Raw genomic sequence first — 20,005 nt, forward strand, 5'->3', positions numbered from 1 at the left:
TCACATTGTGCCAGATGCCATCTGCCTAAAGACAAAAGTGTTTATAGATTTTCTGAAAGGCAGCCCACGGCCTCCCCGATCTCTCTACGAGAACTGTTTCTTTTGTGAGTCTTCTTCCACAAGCTTTCTGATAGTCTCTCCATTCGTAGTGTTGCACTCGTCGTACACATGGCGATTGTCATGTTTTCTGTTCCGTCATTTTCAGCTGAAACAAATGAGTGCAACAGTTTCGAGTCTCTTCCAGGCGAGCCAGCGAAAATATGCATAATCTCCATATTTAAACTATTATCACATCCCCCCCCCCCCCCCCTCAATGAGAACCAGCTTTTCATTATGTCTTGTCTATGTGTGGCTGTTTTTGAAACACTTACTCAGACATGATTGGGTTACATGTTGTGCAAACTAGTTCATTTTTAGCATCATTCAATCCTAAGTGTTGACTAATCTGGACAGCTAACATGCCACGAAGGCCTCGGTATGCTTCAAACAAGCCACCATGTCTCTTGTCTTTTGGGCGCCTCTGTCGCCTCAACAGGATAAATTGTACAAGAAGGAGAAGAGAGAGAAGTTCAAATCTTTACCTACGATCACGACTTTCACACTCGTAGCCAATCGCTGCGTAAAGTGGACGCGATTGTTGGGGTTTCAGACTCTGTTAGATGATCTGACAAGGGCTTTGTTTGGAGCCTTAACCCATGTTTAAAATTTAAGGCAGTTTGATTAAGAGTAGGATCTTAAGGCAGTGAGAGGCAGGAACACACAGGTGGCTTTTATTAAGCAGCTACGCTGGGATTTTTGGTGCATCAGCGTTTTGAGAAATGAAACAGGGCTGCCCATTCAAATAACTATAAGAACAATAGGAAGTCGTATGTGTATGTGGCTTCTTCACGTACTGGGTCGGGTTTTATTGCATATTTGACCTGTTTAGTCAACCGCAGGTTTTTACACCACTCAAGGTTTTTACATTATCAGCTGCTGTACAGCCTCCTGTGTAATGTTCAGGCTGCCACCGCATCCTAGAGTTATATGATTTCGACAAAATGAGCACAGAGAAATACGATTTTGATTATTTATAGACAGAATGAAAAACACAGACTACTGAGTGAAAATGAGTTTAAGAATAGCACCAGAGAAAAAGCACCAATCGATGTGAAACTTTCTACTTTGCTTTCTAATGTGCAGGTAGAGAAAATATCTGATTTTGAAAACCCTGATTAATGGTTCCAGTGTCCTCAAACCTCTGACTATGTGAACCGTTTCCCAGGAATCCGTGGTGGTGGTGGTGGTGTGCTTTGAATAAAAATTGTGACTCAAGTGTTCTGCGCTCATTTGAAACGCTTGGACACACCAGACTGCAAACACGGTTTTATGGAAAATATGAGGCTGAATGAATTTTCTCCTGTTGTTTAAAAGAAAAAAAAATCCTCAAGTGGAAGGAACGATTCTCTTTGCATTGCAATTCAAATACAATACACAGCATATACATATATATATAGACATACATATACTGTACATGCATACAACAGCATCGTATGGTTTAAGGACATGTTGATCTTTGTTTTTTCTTTTTTGACTTGCATGTATTACATTTATGTTGCATATGTCTATACTGTAGATATCTTGAGTTGATATTTATGATAGATTCACACAATGTGTTATGAGATAGTGTGGATGTGTGGGCAAGCGAGCCTGAGTTGCACTGACAGAAAACTCTATGTCTTTGGCTTGTATGACTGTGGGCTGATGGGTTTGTGTTCGGCCACATGCTGAGAACTGGTGAACTTAAAGTAGAAATTTTACAGTGTGAATTATGGACATTATTTTCTCTGATGGCCTTATTGCATTGGCTTGGTGTGTTTTTTTTTAAATTTTATTTTATCTGTGACATCTAATGTCCCTTTAATTTAAGGTCTTGTCTATTACAGATTCTGCTCGTGGCCCATATGGCATTAATATGAGGGTTCCTCTCTGAAGATTCGCCGCAGACATTCACTAATTCACTGTGGTCATGCTTAAGAGGTGTTTTTTTATTGAATAATTAATGATCCAACATCTCATTCGCATTGTTTGCAAAATGTATGCTGATTCCCTGAAAATGATTGGAGCCGATGTTAAAACGAGATGAATGTTTTGAATTCATGGTCAGAGCGGAGGAAAACGTGTGACAGACACAGAGTATGGTCTGAAAGCTCACACTGTGTACTACTTACTACTTGGTTTTTAGTATAAATACAAATTCACAACAAATAAAGCACATTCGAAGCCCAGGTTCTTTTGTGCAATCTAAATATTAGGTATAACTATTTGTTTTTGAAGAGGTTGGCTTGTGGAAAATGTGCTTTTTGTAATTTTTGTAACCCATGTTTACTGAAACTGTTTCACTATAGTCTTTATAGTTGTCTATACATGAAATTACACAACCTCAGAGTATATATTGAGCTGTAATATACGGTCAGTTCTTGCATCATATGGATTGACAATAAATCACTTTAAAAAAGTTTTGTTTCCAGTAAATCCCAATATTAAAACTTCAACTGAGATTTGACAAGAATTTGACAAGATTTTGTTTTTGCACTTGACTTTTGCACTTAACAGTTTTTTTTTTACCACTTAATTCTGACTCGAGTGCACAGTTTGAGCTTTCAGAGGCAGCTTTTTTCTGTTCCAGTTGACTGTGATGAACGAAAGCATCATTCTATGTTTTACACTGAATATACACTAGGATTAGACTGATGCATTCATTTGCTAACAGTGATATTTAGCAGAAGTTACAGCCTCCAGTTGAGATGTGAATACTGTTTTACTGTGAAAACAAGAGTAAAATCATGAAGTTTTGAATAGCTGTAATTTTAGGGGCTTTTGAATCATAAGAGTGGTCAAACTTAAGTGCTGAAAATTGGCTGTTAGCGCTCCAGAAATGTCAGCAGAAAACCACATCAGTCGAATCCTGGTATGAGTAGGTGCAAATCCATTAAAAAGAAAAAGGAACTGTAATGTCATGTTAAAGAGAGGCATGAGCAGCACACTGAATGATGAATACAATGAAATTTAAACAATATTTGCTATAAAGTCCTGCCCACTGAATTCGTGTCTTCTTGAGTGTGAATGAAAACATCTTGCACTTCCCTTCATGTTTTAACACCCCGCCGTCAGAGGAGGATTTGTAAACGGTTAACACGTGGCCATTTTTAACAAACCACTGATACTGCACGTGCAGCCACACTTTAAAGATTTGTTTACATGATTAAAATAAATCATAAATTCAAACGCTGGTCACGTGCTTTTCTGGAAGAGTTTGTTGGAAAGCACAGACTGTGTGAAAGACATCTCTCAGGGTTCACAGCAGTTTAAGAGATTTTCCTGAGAGTGGATGGAAGTGGCAGAACAATGGCCTGACCAGCTCAACATATTTTCTGACAAATCAAAGACTAAAGAATCAATCGATTAATGAAGGAAATGACTGTCATTATTTTGCGCCTATTTTTGCATGGTTTAAGAAAATAATTTAGCATCTCTTTTGTAGTCATGTGTTTAACTGTCCAAAAAGAATTGTTTACAGTCTTCTTCGTACTAAGGCTCTGGTCCAGGGGGCCCCGGGGCCTGCGTCTAGTAGGCCATGAGCACCGCGCAGGCGGCAGCAGCAGCAGCAGGAGGCCGCCACACCTGCAGGGGGCAGCAGTGGGAGTCAGAGCGGTGTAGACGCAGCTGCAGTTTCCCACGAAGAAGAAACGACTTAGACGATAGAGGGTGGAAAAAAAAGCAGAGGAACTACTCCTGTTTACAACAACATAATGGAGCCAAAATGGCCAAATACCATCTGCAGGCGCGTTTTACTCACTGGATTTACGCTCTGTGTTGTATTAGGTGAGTGTTAAAGCCTGAGCTGGGTTAAATTTCAATTCGGAAATGTTTGATTTTGGGCTCATTATTTTAGGCAGGATATCAGGTTAGCTAGCTAGCGATGTTATCTCGCATCTCATGTACGAGAGACACCTAACTACACCCCTAACCTCTATCCACAATCTTTCCAATTAACGTACCTTTGTTCACTCTCTTAGCTACAGACGAGATTCAATTACCTGAAGCGTTTTTCTCGGGAACGTTAGCTAAACCCTCTCTGTACACGCATCGAAATAACGGGATAACGAGAGAAATTACTAAGGAATAGTTAAATTGACTAAAATCTGGATAAGGACTGGTAAAGAGTGGTGGCTGCCGCCCATGGTAGAGCCACACTGTTGGAGGGGATGGTGGAAGAAAGGAGGCTAACCGGCTGGTACACGTTAATGTTTCGCTGAAATACGGATCAGTGGGTGTGTTGGGTGTATGCCGATTTTAAGAATACCGTCCAGTAATACAGAATATGTTTCCAAATGCCTGCTACTATTCAGCTGCTTTGGACGATGAACAAATCGACGTTTAAGTGCCAGATTTTGCAATAAAGGCTTCGTCAGGCGTGAGTCTACGGGAAATACGTGTACTAGTCAGCTCGTATGCTCAGCTGAGTAGCACACCAGGTTAACATTATTTCCAGTAATTAACAGCACAGTGTATCTTTACCTAACAGCGACTATTTTACTGCCAACGCGTCAGCTCTGTAGGTTGGTACCTTGAATAGCTTAGCGTCTAAATCAAAAGATAACATCTCATTTCCTTGTTGGCAAACCTTGTCCTGACCCAGACTGTAAAGTTACCATCAAATATAATTATGCACGCAGTGATCAAAGTAGCAATACAACTGCATGCATGTGATTTTGTCCAGAGTTTGTCATAAAATAATCAGATTTACTTTAATATGTTGGCAGGAAGCTCGGAAATGGCTTCGTCTTATAACTTTGTGTTATAGCTGCTCCCTCTAATATCTTATATATATAGCTGCTTTTTAAAAACACACGCACATATATATTTTTTTACCCATAAATTGCACAAATCACTAAGCTACTGTAGAATTAGCTCTAGACTGAGGAGTGATTTAGGAAGTAATTAAAACCAGATACATCACACAGTTTTCATAAACACATCTTCCTAGACTCATTGCTGAAATAGCAGGATAATGTTTTGTTAATGTTTTGAAATAATCGGTAGCAATATCCTGAAGTTTGGAGAAGTGGAGTGGACTGGTGATGTTCTGTTTTGAATCTCAAAACAGAACTGTCAGCAGACTCTTGACTGGAGGAAGCAGATGACAAACGCTTCCTTCTGTTTCATATTGAGAAATTATCTCCATGACTGGCTGCTGTCTTTCAGTGTCTTTTTGCTTTTAATGCACAATATTTGCTGGGGTCTAAATCTATGTCACTGTTCATTAGACAAAATTAGGTCTCAGAGGGCTGGGACTATCTACATCCACTCTGTTAGATCCTCTTGCTGTGTGAAGTGGATGTGAAAATAAGATGTCTGTGTTTGCCGTAGCTGTGACTTGGATGTTTATAAGTTTACAAACTACTGTTAAGGCCACAAAAAGGTGAGCGCACTGTCAAACATTCACCATTCAGAGCTGTCCTGCACAAGTTATTAATCAGTAAGCTGTGCAGTTGGTACTTTTTGCTTTTATTTATAAACTCTTTCCTTTAAGAGGAGGGGATTTTTTTCTTGCGTGCCGTACACAGTATCTGTTTTTAGAGCTGCAGTGATTAGTTGTTTAATCTTTCAGTTGATCTATAATAGAATAATAATTTCTGTTTGCTTTCCATTTGCTGGTCTTGTGCTTCTTAAATGGGAGAAATTGATGCCTTTCCTTTCATATATAATAATAAACTAAATAGTTTTGAATTTTTTCACTGTGACAGACAGGGCATGACACCTGAAGACGTCAGCTTGGGCACTGGGAGGTTATTGAACATTTTTCTCTATTTTCTGACATTTTATACACTAAATGATCACTCAGAAAATTATGGGGAGAATAACATAATGAAAGTAATCATGAGTTGCAGGCTTACCTGTTATAGTCACTTATTATAAAGGGTGGACACAGTAACACAGAGGGTCGTGGGTTCGATCCCTCGACCAAGCGCAAAAAAAACGGATACGGTGGTGGTGAAGGAGACGTGCCCCCCCTCCCTCTGCGACCGTGGCTGTGGTGCCCCTGAGCAAGGCACCGATCTACCCCAGCTCCCCGGGCGCCTCACCAGGCAGCCCCCTGCCCCAGCGTCTTTACTGCATGTGCATGCTCGTGTGTGTGTTTCGTGTGTTTCATCAGTTCTTTCTGCTACAATAACTTAATGCTATTTTTTGGAGGGGATGAATTCACACCTCAGCGCCCTCATAGATAATTCAAGCATATGAATTTTTAACTTGTGCAGACAGTTTTTACACTTGTGAACCTTTTTTCCTTCATTCTTGCTGAACGCCATTAGACTGTGTCAGAGAGCTGTTAATTAGAATTGAAACGATGAATTAATTAGTCATTTGGCAGAAAAAGAATCTCTCACACTCAGCATTTATTTCACCTGTCTCCTGGGGGGGGGGGGTTACTTTCCATATTTTAAGACTAATAATCACAATCCATCCCTCAACTCGCTCATGGACTCACTACTTATTCCGAGCCGTGACGTTTAGCCTGCAACCGTCTTGGCCTCATGGGAAATGGTGTTTGTCAAAGGCCACTAAAAAAACAGCAATATTAAATTAACAGCAACATAAGGTCATTTTTCTAAAAACGTCTATCCTTATCTAAAGATATGACACGAGCCACACGCTTCAGACTCTGCTCATTAGAGTAGTTACAAAGTCATTGGGAATTTTAATGAGGTTTTTTTTTTTTTATTGCTGTGCAGTGTTTTAAGTGTCTGATAAGCCTTAAATGCAATAATCTGTTTCTCAAACCGGACTCCCTGGATCATATTTCATGGTCTCAGCCGTCCCTTAACAACACACACCCCTGCATTAAAACGGCTCCACTGTGCTGTTTTAATGCAGGGCTATTATAATATTGAGAGGCTGTCGTTACAGTGATGTTGTATTGCGTTCTGTTGTAAAGTATTCCCCACAGTGTGTCCCATTCCACTAGACCACTGTGCATTCACACTTGTAATTTAAATTGGGAAACTTATTTTCATTCCAGTCACAAAACCTACATGGGCAATCGACATATTTGCCGACCCTGAAGTTATGATGCAGAACGGCACCACGGGAACCCTTCGATGCACCTTTAAGAGCAGTGAAGTAGTCAGCAGCACCACCTCGGTGACCTGGAGCTTTCAGTCGAGTCAGCCCGACAATCAGTTCTCCAAGGCTCCGTACGTGGTAAGTCCTCGCTGGCCTGTGTCTGGTATCCGCTCCTGAAAGATCTCCCACAGCTCCAGGATGTTTTCCTGCGATTGTTTTATCTGCACTCACACACGAGGAAAGGCCTCAGCTCTTCCTCTGGGGTTGTGCTCATTGTGACGACGTGGTTTCAGCATACAGTGGGTCACAGCTTCATTTCTGAAGCACTGTACATTAGAAACAGTTTTAACGGCACTTTAAATCCTCTGCACGTTTAATGGTTTCTTTTATTTGTGTGTTGTTTTTGTGCTTACTGCTTCTTCTACCTTGTGTAACTCTAGCTCTGTATATTTCTATATTTGCTGTGTTTACTTTTGTGTATTTATTGTGTCTCAGTCTCACTCGAGCGCTATAATTTTATCGTATGATCTGTTTTAGTGTTCCTGTTTATTTCATATTCTGAGAGCACAGACTGACAACACAGAGCCCTGTGTAAACACTGGGTTTCAGATGCGAGCTGCACTGTTTCCATACATTGTTTATATTTGAGTTGCCCACTCACAGCAACTAAATTGATTTGTTTTTGGCAAGACGAATTTATGAAGCCGGTGACTGATCACTGGTGTGTTTTTCAAACAATTAAGACGTAACTGCTAAAACTGTCTCAGCTCCAGTGAAAATAAATAATTGCACGAGTGATTGTGATTTTATTAGCCTGTACTAATCCGGGGCCCTCAAGCGCCTGAAAAAATGAGAATTACTGTACACTCAGATCAAAATTTAAAGAGGAGAGCCTCTTGCTAAAGAGCAAAGCCTGCTGCACTGAATCCAAAGGGTTTGTGGGGTGTGGAGGCCTTCTCCTTTTTGTTTACAGATCAGTCAAGCTGGGCGGGGGCCTACCTGTCTGCTGTGATGTCCCATAAACATAATGACATAGCCGCAGGGTTTTGAATTTGCAGAGTAGTTGAGCCAGAACACACACATGCAGTCAACACTTGGGAGTGTGTCCACGTTAAGCTGGTTAGATTTGTAAACACATCTTTTTCTCTCCGACCAGACTAAAACAGTTTTAGCCCCCCCAAAACTAAACTTTTCCAAAAGTCTCAGCGTGTAGAGGGAAAAGTGTCCAGCGAGGGACAAGGGGCCGTGTGGCAGTCCAACTTTCTCTGGGATCATTTTAATCTGAATACAGCCTTTTATTGACCTGGATTTGTTGTGACTTTGTCTGCAGCCTGCACAGACTCACTTTGTTGTGTGGCAGTGAAGTGAAAAAGACAACTTTATGTCTCCAGCTTTTTCTGTGGTCGCACATTTTAAATGATGACATAGCCGATTGTACAGCACAGCTGTGGCCATTCATCTGTGATTTGCGTTGATCTTGTCAGACAGTGTCACGACCATGAAATAATGATTTGGTCGGCCGGGCTGCGTCTCTCTCACTCCTTACCAGATGTTAGCCGTTGTTTGCCAACTGAACGGCTGACAAAGAAGAAGAGCTTTAGCCGTTTTTTTTTTTTTTGTGTTGTTCAGGTGTGTCGCTGTGGACTGACGTTTCTGAGAAAACAACATGGAAATGCTACTGTGGATGCAGATAGTTTTCACACAAAGAAAACACTTTTCTGTTGTTTGCTGCAGTGGTATTAGTTATCTTGTGTGTATTGGGAAAAAATGAATGAATGTTTTCTCAGTGTGGTCTGAATCAGACCAATTAAAGCGGGTAGGATCTGAAAAGGTGGATATGTGCACTGTACTTCTGTTACGGTATCAGGCACATGAATAATACAGTTTCACTCTTAATGTTCTCCCTGTTACTGTAATGTGAAAGTTACATCGAATCGCTTTGCTGAGTAAAGTTATTCTCATGCTGTGGGAAACACATTATTACAATAGAAATCACTTCTCCTTTAGAGTTCTGTTTACGCAGCTGAACGCAGCTTAAAGTAACAAGGCCACGGCTCCGCCAAAACTCTGGCTTCTGTCTCCGTGAATGAACCAGAGCCAGATTAGTGTGGAGGATATTTAAATCAAATGTTTTTATTTTTAACCACGGCACCCTCAGCTCACTTACTCGGCAGCAGCAGGTGTGTGAGAATGCAGCGTAGAGCAGCACAGCGCCGAACCTGTTCGAAGAAGAGGGAAGAAATTGTGACGTTGGTTTTTTTTTTTTCCGCAACAAAATGGAAAATGGGCCCTGTGAGTCGACTTTTATGCTTTGCCGTGACTCCACGTTAGAACAATTCCTGGTATTGTTCATGCTGGTTCACTGTCACATTGTCATGTCTTACTGACACACAGCTGAATGAAACGGAGCCATTGTTAATGTTATTTTACATCTGACAAGTCTAAATGTCTGCCATGAAAAAGCTCCATAAGGTCCGATTGTTTTGACTGTGACATTGGTCTGTGCAAATCTAACAGAGTTTATCATCGGTTAGTGAGACTAAAACGATTAAGTCAAAATAACAGATGAAACATTCATAAGGTTTGCTTTATTCCACCAAATAAAATCGAAACCCAAAGATAATTCAGTTTACTGTGATATACAGCAAGAAAAGCATCAATTATAACATATATATTTGTTCTTGTCCAAAAAATTAAATTGTAAAGTCATCAAGGGAAGTTTAAAGTTATTTTCTTTGCAGAAAAAAGGTCTGCTCTGAACTGGTTTCCAGCACTACGCACTATGCACGTGTCCTCTGAGAGACTTTAACTCTTTACCGGCTTATATCTCTAATAACATCTAACAACATTGCTTTAGTTTGACGTTTTCACATTAAGCTTCTGTGTTTCCAGTGGACACAGTTTAACCTGGTTTTCCTTCCCTTTGTAGATTTTCTATTTTTCCAATGGGAAAGGATTCCCGGGGACAAATGAGTTCAAAGACAGAGTGCAGTTTATTGGAGATGTCAACAAGAGGGACGTCTCGATACAGCTGAATCCGGCTCAGTTCAGTGACAACGGCACCTTCTTCTGTGACGTGAAGAACCCACCGGACGTATCGGGAACACCGGCTCGAACAGAGCTCAGGGTCGTTCTGAAAGGTGAATTCTCACATTGAAATCAACTGAACTCTGATTTAAATGTATTTATTGTTCTTTTTTTTTTATTTCTATGATGAAAATCAGTATTTCGTTTGAGCCTTCGTGTTAAGAAATAGAGGAACACAAAGATGTTGTTTTTCTTAAATGCACCAGCTTCTTGGTACAGTATGAGCAGGACTGTGGCCTTGACCAGACTCTTGTCAGCTGTGTTCACCCACTCACTGACTCTGTGCACGTGCAGCAGACACACATGCTGATTGGACTTTGTTAGAAAACACTGTGTAGAGCAGTCTGACCCTGCGGTCTGCCTCATTGTGCTGAATCTGTTCTGTTTCCTGGCAAAGAGAGAACGGTTCCCCGTCGATGTGGCTTTTTACTGTAAGGTTTATAATTTGTTAACTGTGATCAGATGTAATTGACAGGATGGGTGCTGTTCTGGGCATAGTAGGTGGGTTGCACCACTTAGGATTAATGAAAACCTGGTTTATCTTGAAATGTTGCTGCACCACGCTTCAAATCTTGTTGTAAACCAAAAAGGATTTAAAACCTTTAAACCGTTTTACAGTTTCAGTTTAGTCGTCTCCACATCTTGATCATCAGGCAGATGAAACAAAAGACCCACATCTGCCAGAACTAAATGTTATCTGTGAACAAACAAGGTTTCAGTTCCCTAAAAAAAAAAAAAGACCTTTAAGGGGTATTAAAAAGCCTTAAAGTCAATTTACAAAACCACAAATAAAACCGGCTCCATCGTCTTTAGCTAAGCCTAAATGTTGCTGTCTTCACCTGGGCTATATTAAAAGTTAACCCACACCTTCCAGCCAATGAAACGTTCAACATTTCAATTCCTCACAAACTTGGTGAGCCCAAAATATAAAACCTGTACCAGCTCAGAGAAGTCACACACACACATTCTTGTTTTCAGCTGATGTTGATACAAACCCTCTGGATTCATGTTGTGCATGTGACAGCTTGTTATCTTTTGTCTCACCACTTGTAGCTCCGCCCTCCAGGTGGGAGTTTGTTCTGTATCAGCCATTTGTGTCTAGAAAGCAGTACAGTACCAACAAAGAACACATTTGTGTGTTTGTCAAAATATGTTTGAGTACGACTTTTTTTTTTCTTTCCTTTTTTTCCTTGGAGTTTTTCCGGCCGCACAGACCTGTTGTTATTGCCGGATGGCCAGGTCTCAGTGACACTCCCTGCTGTGGATTGTAACTGGGAGGGGGAGGATGCCTCACACCTGACCATGAACTAAACTAAAACCGTTTTGTCGATTTTATTATTTATTACGTTTTGTTTATTCTGCATGTGGAGACAAGCTGAGAAACCCAAATTAAAGTGCTGACGTGGGGCTTTCACACAGTACCTGCTTTATGCCTGTAGACCGTAAAAATATGTTTTGAAAGACATTTAAAAATGTTTTAAATTAATTTTAAAATTAAAATAATAAATCAGACTTATATCAGATATATCTGAAATTGTGCTGAAAAAAAAAATCATGAGCAGTTTAAAAGATGAACACATGAAATCAGTTTGAAAGATTAAAAATCTCTTTGCTACACGTCTGCACAGCAGCAATTTTTCCTGTTGCTGGAAACCTCAACTTGATGTTTTTGTCTCTGTTGTGTTTGTTGTGTCCAGAATCGCTTCCTCAGACCAACACTGCCCTTATAATCGGAGCAGTTTGTGGTACTTTAGTTCTGCTCATCATCATCGCTGTAGGTGCCTGCATTGTCATGAGGGTGCTTCACAACCGCCATGAGTATGAAGGGTGAGTGCCGTCTTACTTGTCTCCACTATCGCTGATTACTGACATTAACATTACTGCAGTAATTAATGGGATTCAGAAAGAAATTTGAGGTTTATAAGAACATTGGTAACACTTTACTTTAACCCTCCTGTTGTACATTTGTAAGCAGCATATAATTATTTAATAACGGGTTTCTAACACTCTGTAATGCAGTTGTAAGCAGACATAAGTTTTCATTAATTTATTTGTCAGTGACACGACCAGACCCAGTTTATAAATGTTTTTACTGCCAGTTCTTTTATGTCAGTTTAATGTAATGTCTTTTCCAGTATTAAGAGGACATTTATTTCTAGATATTTTTTTTTACCTTGCCTTGGAAAATGACAAGTGGTGCTATTTGGTTATTGAAAAATAACACTCATTAACTAGTTTCATTCGTAGAAGTCAAGTAGTTAAAACCAGGTTGAGTAACATTTAAAATTTGAATTTTCCTGAATGATGCATATGAAATGATCTCATGTTTGCTGTTGTTGAAATGTACGGTGAGTGGACTCAGTGATTGAGCAGACTTCCTGAATCTGTTTTCTTTTCTGGTGATCTTTTACTTCCTCAGAGATTTAATCATTTAAACCGTAACACCTTGCTAACTCTCTCTGCATGGGAGCAGGGTTCACTCTCTCTGTGTTTGACCCGTGGACAAAAAGCTGTATGTGTGTGTTTCGGGCTGTTTGGGTGACCTGGTGTTTTTTACTAATTATTAACATGTTTGTTAAAGACATCGTCAGAAACCAGACCTAGTTTTTCTGTGTATGTTTGAGGTAGTTTGACCATGTCTACCTCACATGCTCCAGCTGCTCCGTTCATCTCAGTTAGATCAGCTCATGTCTAACAGCGAGAGATGCTGTAGTAGTTGAAATTAGCGTTAAGGCGCTGCCAGCTCCTGTTTGGCTGTTGGATGGTTTGAGCGTGTGAGCTGAAGAACCAGCGATCTTTGGGGTTGCTGGTTGCAATGGTGCCAGTCACTTTCCTCCATGACACTGTGTTAACACGACTAATTTCACCTACGACGCTTTCTATTAACAGCATCAGTTAGCTTTTGTTGTCAGCTTACCAGCATGTTGTCTTGCCATTGTCCATCATCCTTTTCCACTAACACTCAAAACCAAACACTGTCCTCCTCATCTGTTTCTGTCAAGCTAATGCACCTCAGTCTCCACCTTTTTTTTTTTTTTTTTTTTGGATGATACCTGTTTTGTCAACAAAAACAGGTCGAGGTGTTTGTTGACTGTTGACAAAGTAGCCACAATGCATTATTACGCTCATGTAGCCGAAGTCGAGTTTCTCAGGTAAACGGCTTCTGTCACTGTACGTACTGTTTTAAAGTGTATTAGCTAGAGGTGCACTGATTACCTGTTTTTACGAAAGTCCGTGGACTGGATAATTTAATGGATGCTCTGATGTCATTTTCAATCCGAGGACTAATCAATTAACAGTAGCGCTGCAACTAACAATTCACACCATGATTTGCATATATTAGACTCCCGAACAGAGACGTTAACCAGCTGCAGTGATTCCTTTAAGCCTTTAGCTGTTACTCTGGGCTTGTTTTTTAGCTCATCGATAATCGTACCTCTGGGGGTCATCTTAACTGGGCGCCCACGGAACTACATCGTGTCCATCTATGAAAAGTTTGTCCGACTGTGGACTGATTAATATCTAAACTCTCTGAGAAGCTTTTGACCTTAAGTCTTCTGAGATCTACCTTTCAGCGAGGCACGGTTTCATTGACTGCGCTCAGGGTTTATTAACTCCTCCATATTTTAAGACAAATTATACATAAATGCAGTTAGATCCAAAGGGCTCACTTACTTTTTCTTATCCGTCTCAAATAAATGCTTGGTGCTCTCTGCCACTTTGGTAAATAAAGGCCCCAGCCACTATTTGAGAACTTTACGTGAGCTATATTTTACGATTTGAGACCGAGTACTGCGTCAGCACCCGTTTGATATCGCTTCAGATCCCATCGGTGCACCTCTAGTCTCCTCCCAGGGTCTGCCACTGCTGTCATTATCTCTGTCAAACCACTGGGAGCCGCTGTGCACTTTGTTTGCATCCAGTGTTTCATGTGCTCATTTCTCATTGTTTGATTTTTGTCTTGTGTCCCATTATTTGTGTTGACTGTGCACCAATGATTGCTCGACACCATGGCAAATCGTAAACCTAAACTAGATGTACATCCTTGGAAAGCGTGAGCTCTCAGGTTCCGCAGCCACGAAAGAAGGTGGAGTCTGGCCTGGAGGGCTCCAAGTGTACCGTTCCTTTGGGTCCACTACAGGTAGGAGCTGGGGGACGGAGAAATCCACTGGCTGCCACCATTTTTACTGGGAAAGTGTTGGGTTTATGTGGCCCTGTTGTTCGTCCAGACGCACCGGAAACATGCGCCTTTATCCCCGATGCAGTATAATGAGGAATATTTGGTTCAGATCAATCATAAAAACCATAACCTGTAAAATACTTATAATAGAGTTTAGGTATATTGCAGTTTGAAACCAGCGTCACAAGGTGCTTTATGAAAAAGTAAAAAGCAGCATAAAATAATATAATAAAAGGAGGCAGAAAACGTCAAAATGACACAAAAATAGCAGGAATAAGGACGAAAGAGAAATAGAACGGGGAGACAAACGACATGAAAGTTTGAAGCACGACAAATTTTATTTGCTTTCAAAAAAAAAAACAGCGCCATGAAAAGTTTTTATTAATTTGTCTTCAGATAAACGTAAATCAGATCAGTATTTGGCGAGACCACCACTAATTCTCCCTGGCACAATTGCGCACAGTTTTTCAAGGTATTTGGCAGTCCCTCTGTGGATTCAGTCTGTCTCAGTGTCTTCTGTCTCTTCATGTGATCCCAAACTGACTCCATGATGTGGAGATCAGGGCTCTGTGGGGGCCAGACCATCTGCTGCAGGACTCCTTGCTCTTCTTGTCTCTGAAGATAGCTCATTATGACTCTGGCTGTATGTTTGGGCTCGTTCTCCTTCAGCAGAATGAGTTTTGAGCCGATCAGACGCCTTCCTGATTTTTACATGACAGATAAGAATCTAAACATCCAAAGTCCCTAGAACTTCTGCTCAGTCCTGATCTCATGTTGCGCAAGGTGTGAGTTCTTTTCCATGGTAAAAGATAGAAGGTGTATCAGAGGTGGCAATTTTTTTAATTCAAAAACAATAATCAGGTGCCCATGTTGGCATCGAAACACGTTTTGCCTGCTGTGTCGGTTCTCCTGTTCAGACTGGCTGTTAAAAGATCCACAGCACAGCAAGGAAAACGCTGTCCACGGGAACACGAAGAGGAAACTTTTCACTAAAAAGACTAAAACTTTTTTAGATATGCTCTTGATATTATTGACTTTTGAATGTATTTTTGGACGGAAAGAGGGACGTGGATTTTGTGCATCAACGCTTACATTGGAAGCTCATCAGGAAGGGATCTTTTAAAGACTGTTATGAAGAGGAAGGAATTACATACAGTATAAGAGCTATTGTTTTATGACACACTTGAAAAAACTAAGAATCTGTATCATTACTTCTGTGATGTAAAGTATTTCATTTTAAAACAGGCCACAGGGGCAGGACAGTAGACGAGGGATCAGTAAACCAGTGGGGTGGAGGTGGAAGTAAATGGAGATGACGGGGGTGGACAGGAAGTCAGGAATTTTGAAAAACACGCAGTGACTTTGTTGGTTGGACTGTTGTGTTACAAACTTGTGCATCATGAAGTCACCACTGAAGTTTTACAGGAAGTTCAAGGGTCCATGTCATGGGATCTTAAAATGTTGAGTCAGTTTTTATCTTTTTCCTTTTGTTGAAAAATCAGTGAAACAAACATCAGCAGCGACTGTGCAGAAATAACTTAGGAAGCCTAACTTACCAGGAGTTTCAGTTCCTTTAAACTCTCTGAGTCATAAAAATGACTGAAAAGGTTTGTTGATAATAATAATAATAATAATGATAAAGGTCAGTTATATAGCATTTACAGATTACAAAGTGTTTTACAAACGACAGGAATAAAAAAATAAGCAGTGAAAACTGGAACTTTTTTAGATTAAATTTTGAAGGACAAAATTGAATATGCAGTGCAAATATACATGTACACATATTTTCCCACAGTTAAAAACAGTAGTTGCCCATTAATTTCATGCAGATCGACTAATCGCTTAACAAACTAATTGCTTCAGCTCTACTTTGCACCTCACATATGCAAGAGAAGGCGTTTTTTGCTGTTAGATGTCAAACTCCGCCTCTATAAGAAACTCTTTAATTCCATAAAACTGCATAAATCCGCCATTCAGAGGTTCTACTGGAAAACTCCCAAATCTACTAATTGTGGTCACTAGATATATAATTTAGCAGTAAACCTTTAACCATGAATTCAAAAATGATGTACCAGAGTCAAAACAGAATGTTCTGTCTTGTTCTGATTTATCTGAATATATTTGTGTCTTTTATTGACTACGTGTCTTTTCCACTTTGGTTTGTCTCGTTCTGTTCCAGGGCCCGGTGATATACGCCCAGTTGGATCACTCAGGCAGCAAAAACTCGTTCCATAAGATGGAGCCAGTGGTCTACGCTGACATTCGTAAAAATTGAGGAGGAGCTGGGGGACCAAAAGAAAAAAAAAAAAAAAGGAAAACAGTAAAGTATCAGACCTCTCTATCAGCTGCTCTTGGGAAGGGTGGGATTATTTTGACAGGGGCATAATCGGTGCAGTTTTTTTTCTTCTCTTGTCCTCTGAAAGCATGATGCTGTTATAAGATAAAATAATGTCTCCATATGCTTTATTGTAAAGACAAAAAAAAAAACAAAACACAAACGCTAAGACACAACCTAGTGAACACTACATCACTCCATCACATAAGCCTTGAAATTGTTCTCCAACACAGGGACAAAGTAAAAAACAAGGCGGCCTTCATAGATATCATTCCACATATAAAGATATTTTTTATTTTAATCAATATTGTTTTATGCCTGAAAAAAAAAAAAAAAGGCTCTGCAGGCTGTTGCACCAGCTGAACACAGCTTTGAACATAAAGTGGACTCAAACGGTCACAGCTACAGTCATGAGACATTTTCTTTTTCAACACATTTGAACAATCAAACATTTGATTTGATTCAAATCTGCCCTTTGCCTTTATTTAAATTATGAAAAGGAGAACAAAACACCAGTTTCATTTTCCATTTGTTTGAGCATATCACTTTTATTTATAGGTCCCGTCTCAAAGAGGAGAAAATGTTTACATGTTCAAATACGTTGAAAAAGTTTCCCTGGTCTCTACTTGATTGTTCTTGACTGTACTCTAATATCTGACAAATATATATGTCAAACATTAATCAAAGCTTTGTTACAGAAACTGACAATTTATTCAGAGCATCATTAAAATAAAATGCGAAAACCGAAAAAACGACTACTAACGACGTTTCCTACCACGTGAGCTGGCTACATAATGCAGCATGCTTTTGTCCTCATTTATCAGTCACCTCTGTTGTAATTTGTTTTCTTTTTTTCTACTAACAAGTTCTCTGGGGAGAAAGAAAAACTCTGTGACGCCTAAACTGTGACAAGTTTCTGTTACAAACAGCATAATGGTGGCAGCGGAAAATTCCCCCAAATACCAAGCATACAGGTGAAGCAGCGTAGCCTGTGATGAACAGTGTGAGTGCGGAGGGTGTAAATATCAAAGAAAATTCCCCTCTGATGTTTTTTTATAAGTCTCTGTCTGTCTAGCCGTTCTGGCTGAGTGGAACATACAGCTTCTGTTCTCACACAGTAAAGACTGATCGCGCTCGATGTGAGAACCAGATTCCTGATCGGTTTTGTCCGTTGACAGACAAAATGGCCGTGAAGACGGGGTGAAGTCTGTCTGGCATCTAAATTCGGTTTTATTTCTGTTACAGCACAGTCTCAGTTCCACACTACAGGCATCTACTACTAGTAAAATATGGCTGGAGGGAGGTGCAAATAACTTACTTACATCTTAAATCGACCTTGTAACTAACTGTTATGGTGAAACATGTTGCTATAAAATTATAGTCTGACTTTTGAAAGACATTCCAACTGAGCTACGTTTGAATTTACTCACAGCTGGTGCAACAGCGAGCGGCAGCCACAGTTCACTCACTGCCCCCCCCCCCCCCCCCCCCCCCACGTTGGACAGTTCCATAGTGATTTTGTTTTGTAGGGGCGAATAATGTAGAGTTAGCTTTTACATTGCCTTCAGTAACTTTGCATGCAGTTATAATAACATCTACGAGCTAAATAATTTGGTACTCATCAACTAATTGTAAAACAGAAGAAAAAACCTGTCTGGCGTCGTGTTACTGTGAATGCCTCAGTTCTCTGTAAAGTGCTGGCATGTTGATATGGTACCTTTTTAAAGACACTGCCTCCCTTTTCATTTTCACCTCAGTTGAACATGTTTTTTTAAAATACTTTTTGGTCCCTTTGAGTGTCTGTCCACATTTCTTTTCTTCTTCTTTTTTTTTTTTTTAAAGAGCAGATGAACACACGGACAAAGACACCCAGGGAGATTTTTTTTTGTATCTGCCTGGTTACAAGTTTGATTTAAAAGAATCAAAAAAAAAAAAAAAGTTTGCTGCTAGTGGTAACTACCTGGGCAGTTTGTGTTGAGTAATTTTGAAACATGCATGTTACAAGAAAATGTTCAGCTGAGGTGAAATACGTCCTCCTATGAAAACAGGGAAGCTCTTAGTTGTTGGATGGACACAAGAAATGCTAAATACACTGTTTGCATGCAATGTACTAACATAACAATCATTATTATGAAAATATCCATCCTTTTTTTCCCGTCTATATATTATATAAAGCTCTTTTTTTAAATAATGGGCCAAACATCTAATATGAACAGTAATATTAGGTAAGCTTTAAAATGCATTCCAAATTATGATTTTCTTTTGTCTTGAAGCATTTAAAAGCCAAATTTATGTTATGTTTTTGTTTGTTGACAGTTCGGTTACCTATGAGAATGATATTTGTGTTGCATCCAGTCTAAATGCCTTCCGCTTCAGCTTGTGATTCCGAATGCAGTAAATTTCCACGTTGACCAATATTTGTAAATATTTCTTGCTCATGTAAGATATAGTGCTGTTTACTGTAACTCATTCCAGTGTGGTATGGCTGTGGATGTCTCTCCAGTGAAGGAACGTAGTTTGCTGTAGAGGTCTAAGAAGTTGGTGGCATGCTCAGTGTTTTCTCTTTTTAGTCTTAATCATTTGTCTCTGGACGCTCCGGTGTGTACGGTGCCTGCAGGAAGTGCTGAGCCTGTTAGTTCAAAATGGCTTGAATTAAACTTTCGTCGGTCAAACAGAGCGTACAGGAAAAAACAAAACAAAACACAAAATTAATGTTACGTTACGTCTCGAGCTTGTTTCGTATTAAATCTAAAAGATCCGTTAGTGGAACAGGAAAGAAGTTTGAGAAACATAAACCTGTGTCAGAAAGTTTTGCTTCCTTGTCCTAAAGTTGATTATATCACTGTGAATGTCACTGATAATGTAGATTTGTGTTGCCTTCCGCTGCCAGTTTCAGTGTGTTTAAACACTGCTGTGCTCACAGTTTGTACCTTACAAGACTAAAAGTTTGTGAAGTTCATGACACACCTGATCACGACAGAGTGTGTCTTTGCCTCACCCTCAAAGTCCGTCAACAAAGAAAAAAGAATAAACTTAAAAATAATGAAAACAACACGCAGCACAAAGAATTAACAACTTACGATCAGCAAAAGATGATGGATGAAAAAAGGAAGAGAAATATTCTAACATTAACCTGCAGCCTTAACATGCCTAACTTTCTATAACAGGAATATTTATAGGTAACGGACGTGAATGCTCAACTCTGTTTTGTTTTTTTTTCACTTTACACTCTTGTCAGAAAATGTAATTAGTTGCTTCTCTCGAGTTATTTCAGGTCACTTATGCTTTAACTTATT

The 20,005-nt window shown here is 39.8% G+C and overlaps 1 protein-coding gene across 1 annotated transcript; it reads left to right on the forward strand.

The window, feature by feature from the left end:
- The first annotated feature begins 3,727 nt into the window (after positions 1–3,727).
- Positions 3,728–17,059, forward strand: mpzl1l (myelin protein zero-like 1 like). Its single transcript, XM_041051197.1, has 6 exons — positions 3,728–3,864; positions 7,064–7,245; positions 10,037–10,247; positions 11,892–12,021; positions 14,230–14,335; positions 16,554–17,059. Exons 1-6 carry the CDS (start codon positions 3,792–3,794, stop codon positions 16,647–16,649), a joined length of 798 nt encoding a protein of 265 aa, XP_040907131.1. The 5' UTR covers positions 3,728–3,791; the 3' UTR covers positions 16,650–17,059.
- The last annotated feature ends 2,946 nt before the right edge of the window (positions 17,060–20,005 follow it).

The sequence above is a fragment of the Toxotes jaculatrix genome, chromosome 12 (assembly GCF_017976425.1).
Source record: "Toxotes jaculatrix isolate fToxJac2 chromosome 12, fToxJac2.pri, whole genome shotgun sequence".
NCBI classification, from domain to species: domain Eukaryota; kingdom Metazoa; phylum Chordata; class Actinopteri; family Toxotidae; genus Toxotes; species Toxotes jaculatrix.

Bases quoted from the DNA above. Each gene is read 5' to 3' on its own strand.
- mpzl1l (XM_041051197.1), top strand. From the start codon at position 3,792: ATGGAGCCAAAATGGCCAAATACCATCTGCAGGCGCGTTTTACTCACT. The intron at 12,022-14,229 runs GTGAGTGCCGTC...AACCTAAACTAG, and splicing joins AACCGCCATGAGTATGAAGG to ATGTACATCCTTGGAAAGCG. The intron at 14,336-16,553 runs GTAGGAGCTGGG...GTTCTGTTCCAG, and splicing joins TTCCTTTGGGTCCACTACAG to GGCCCGGTGATATACGCCCA.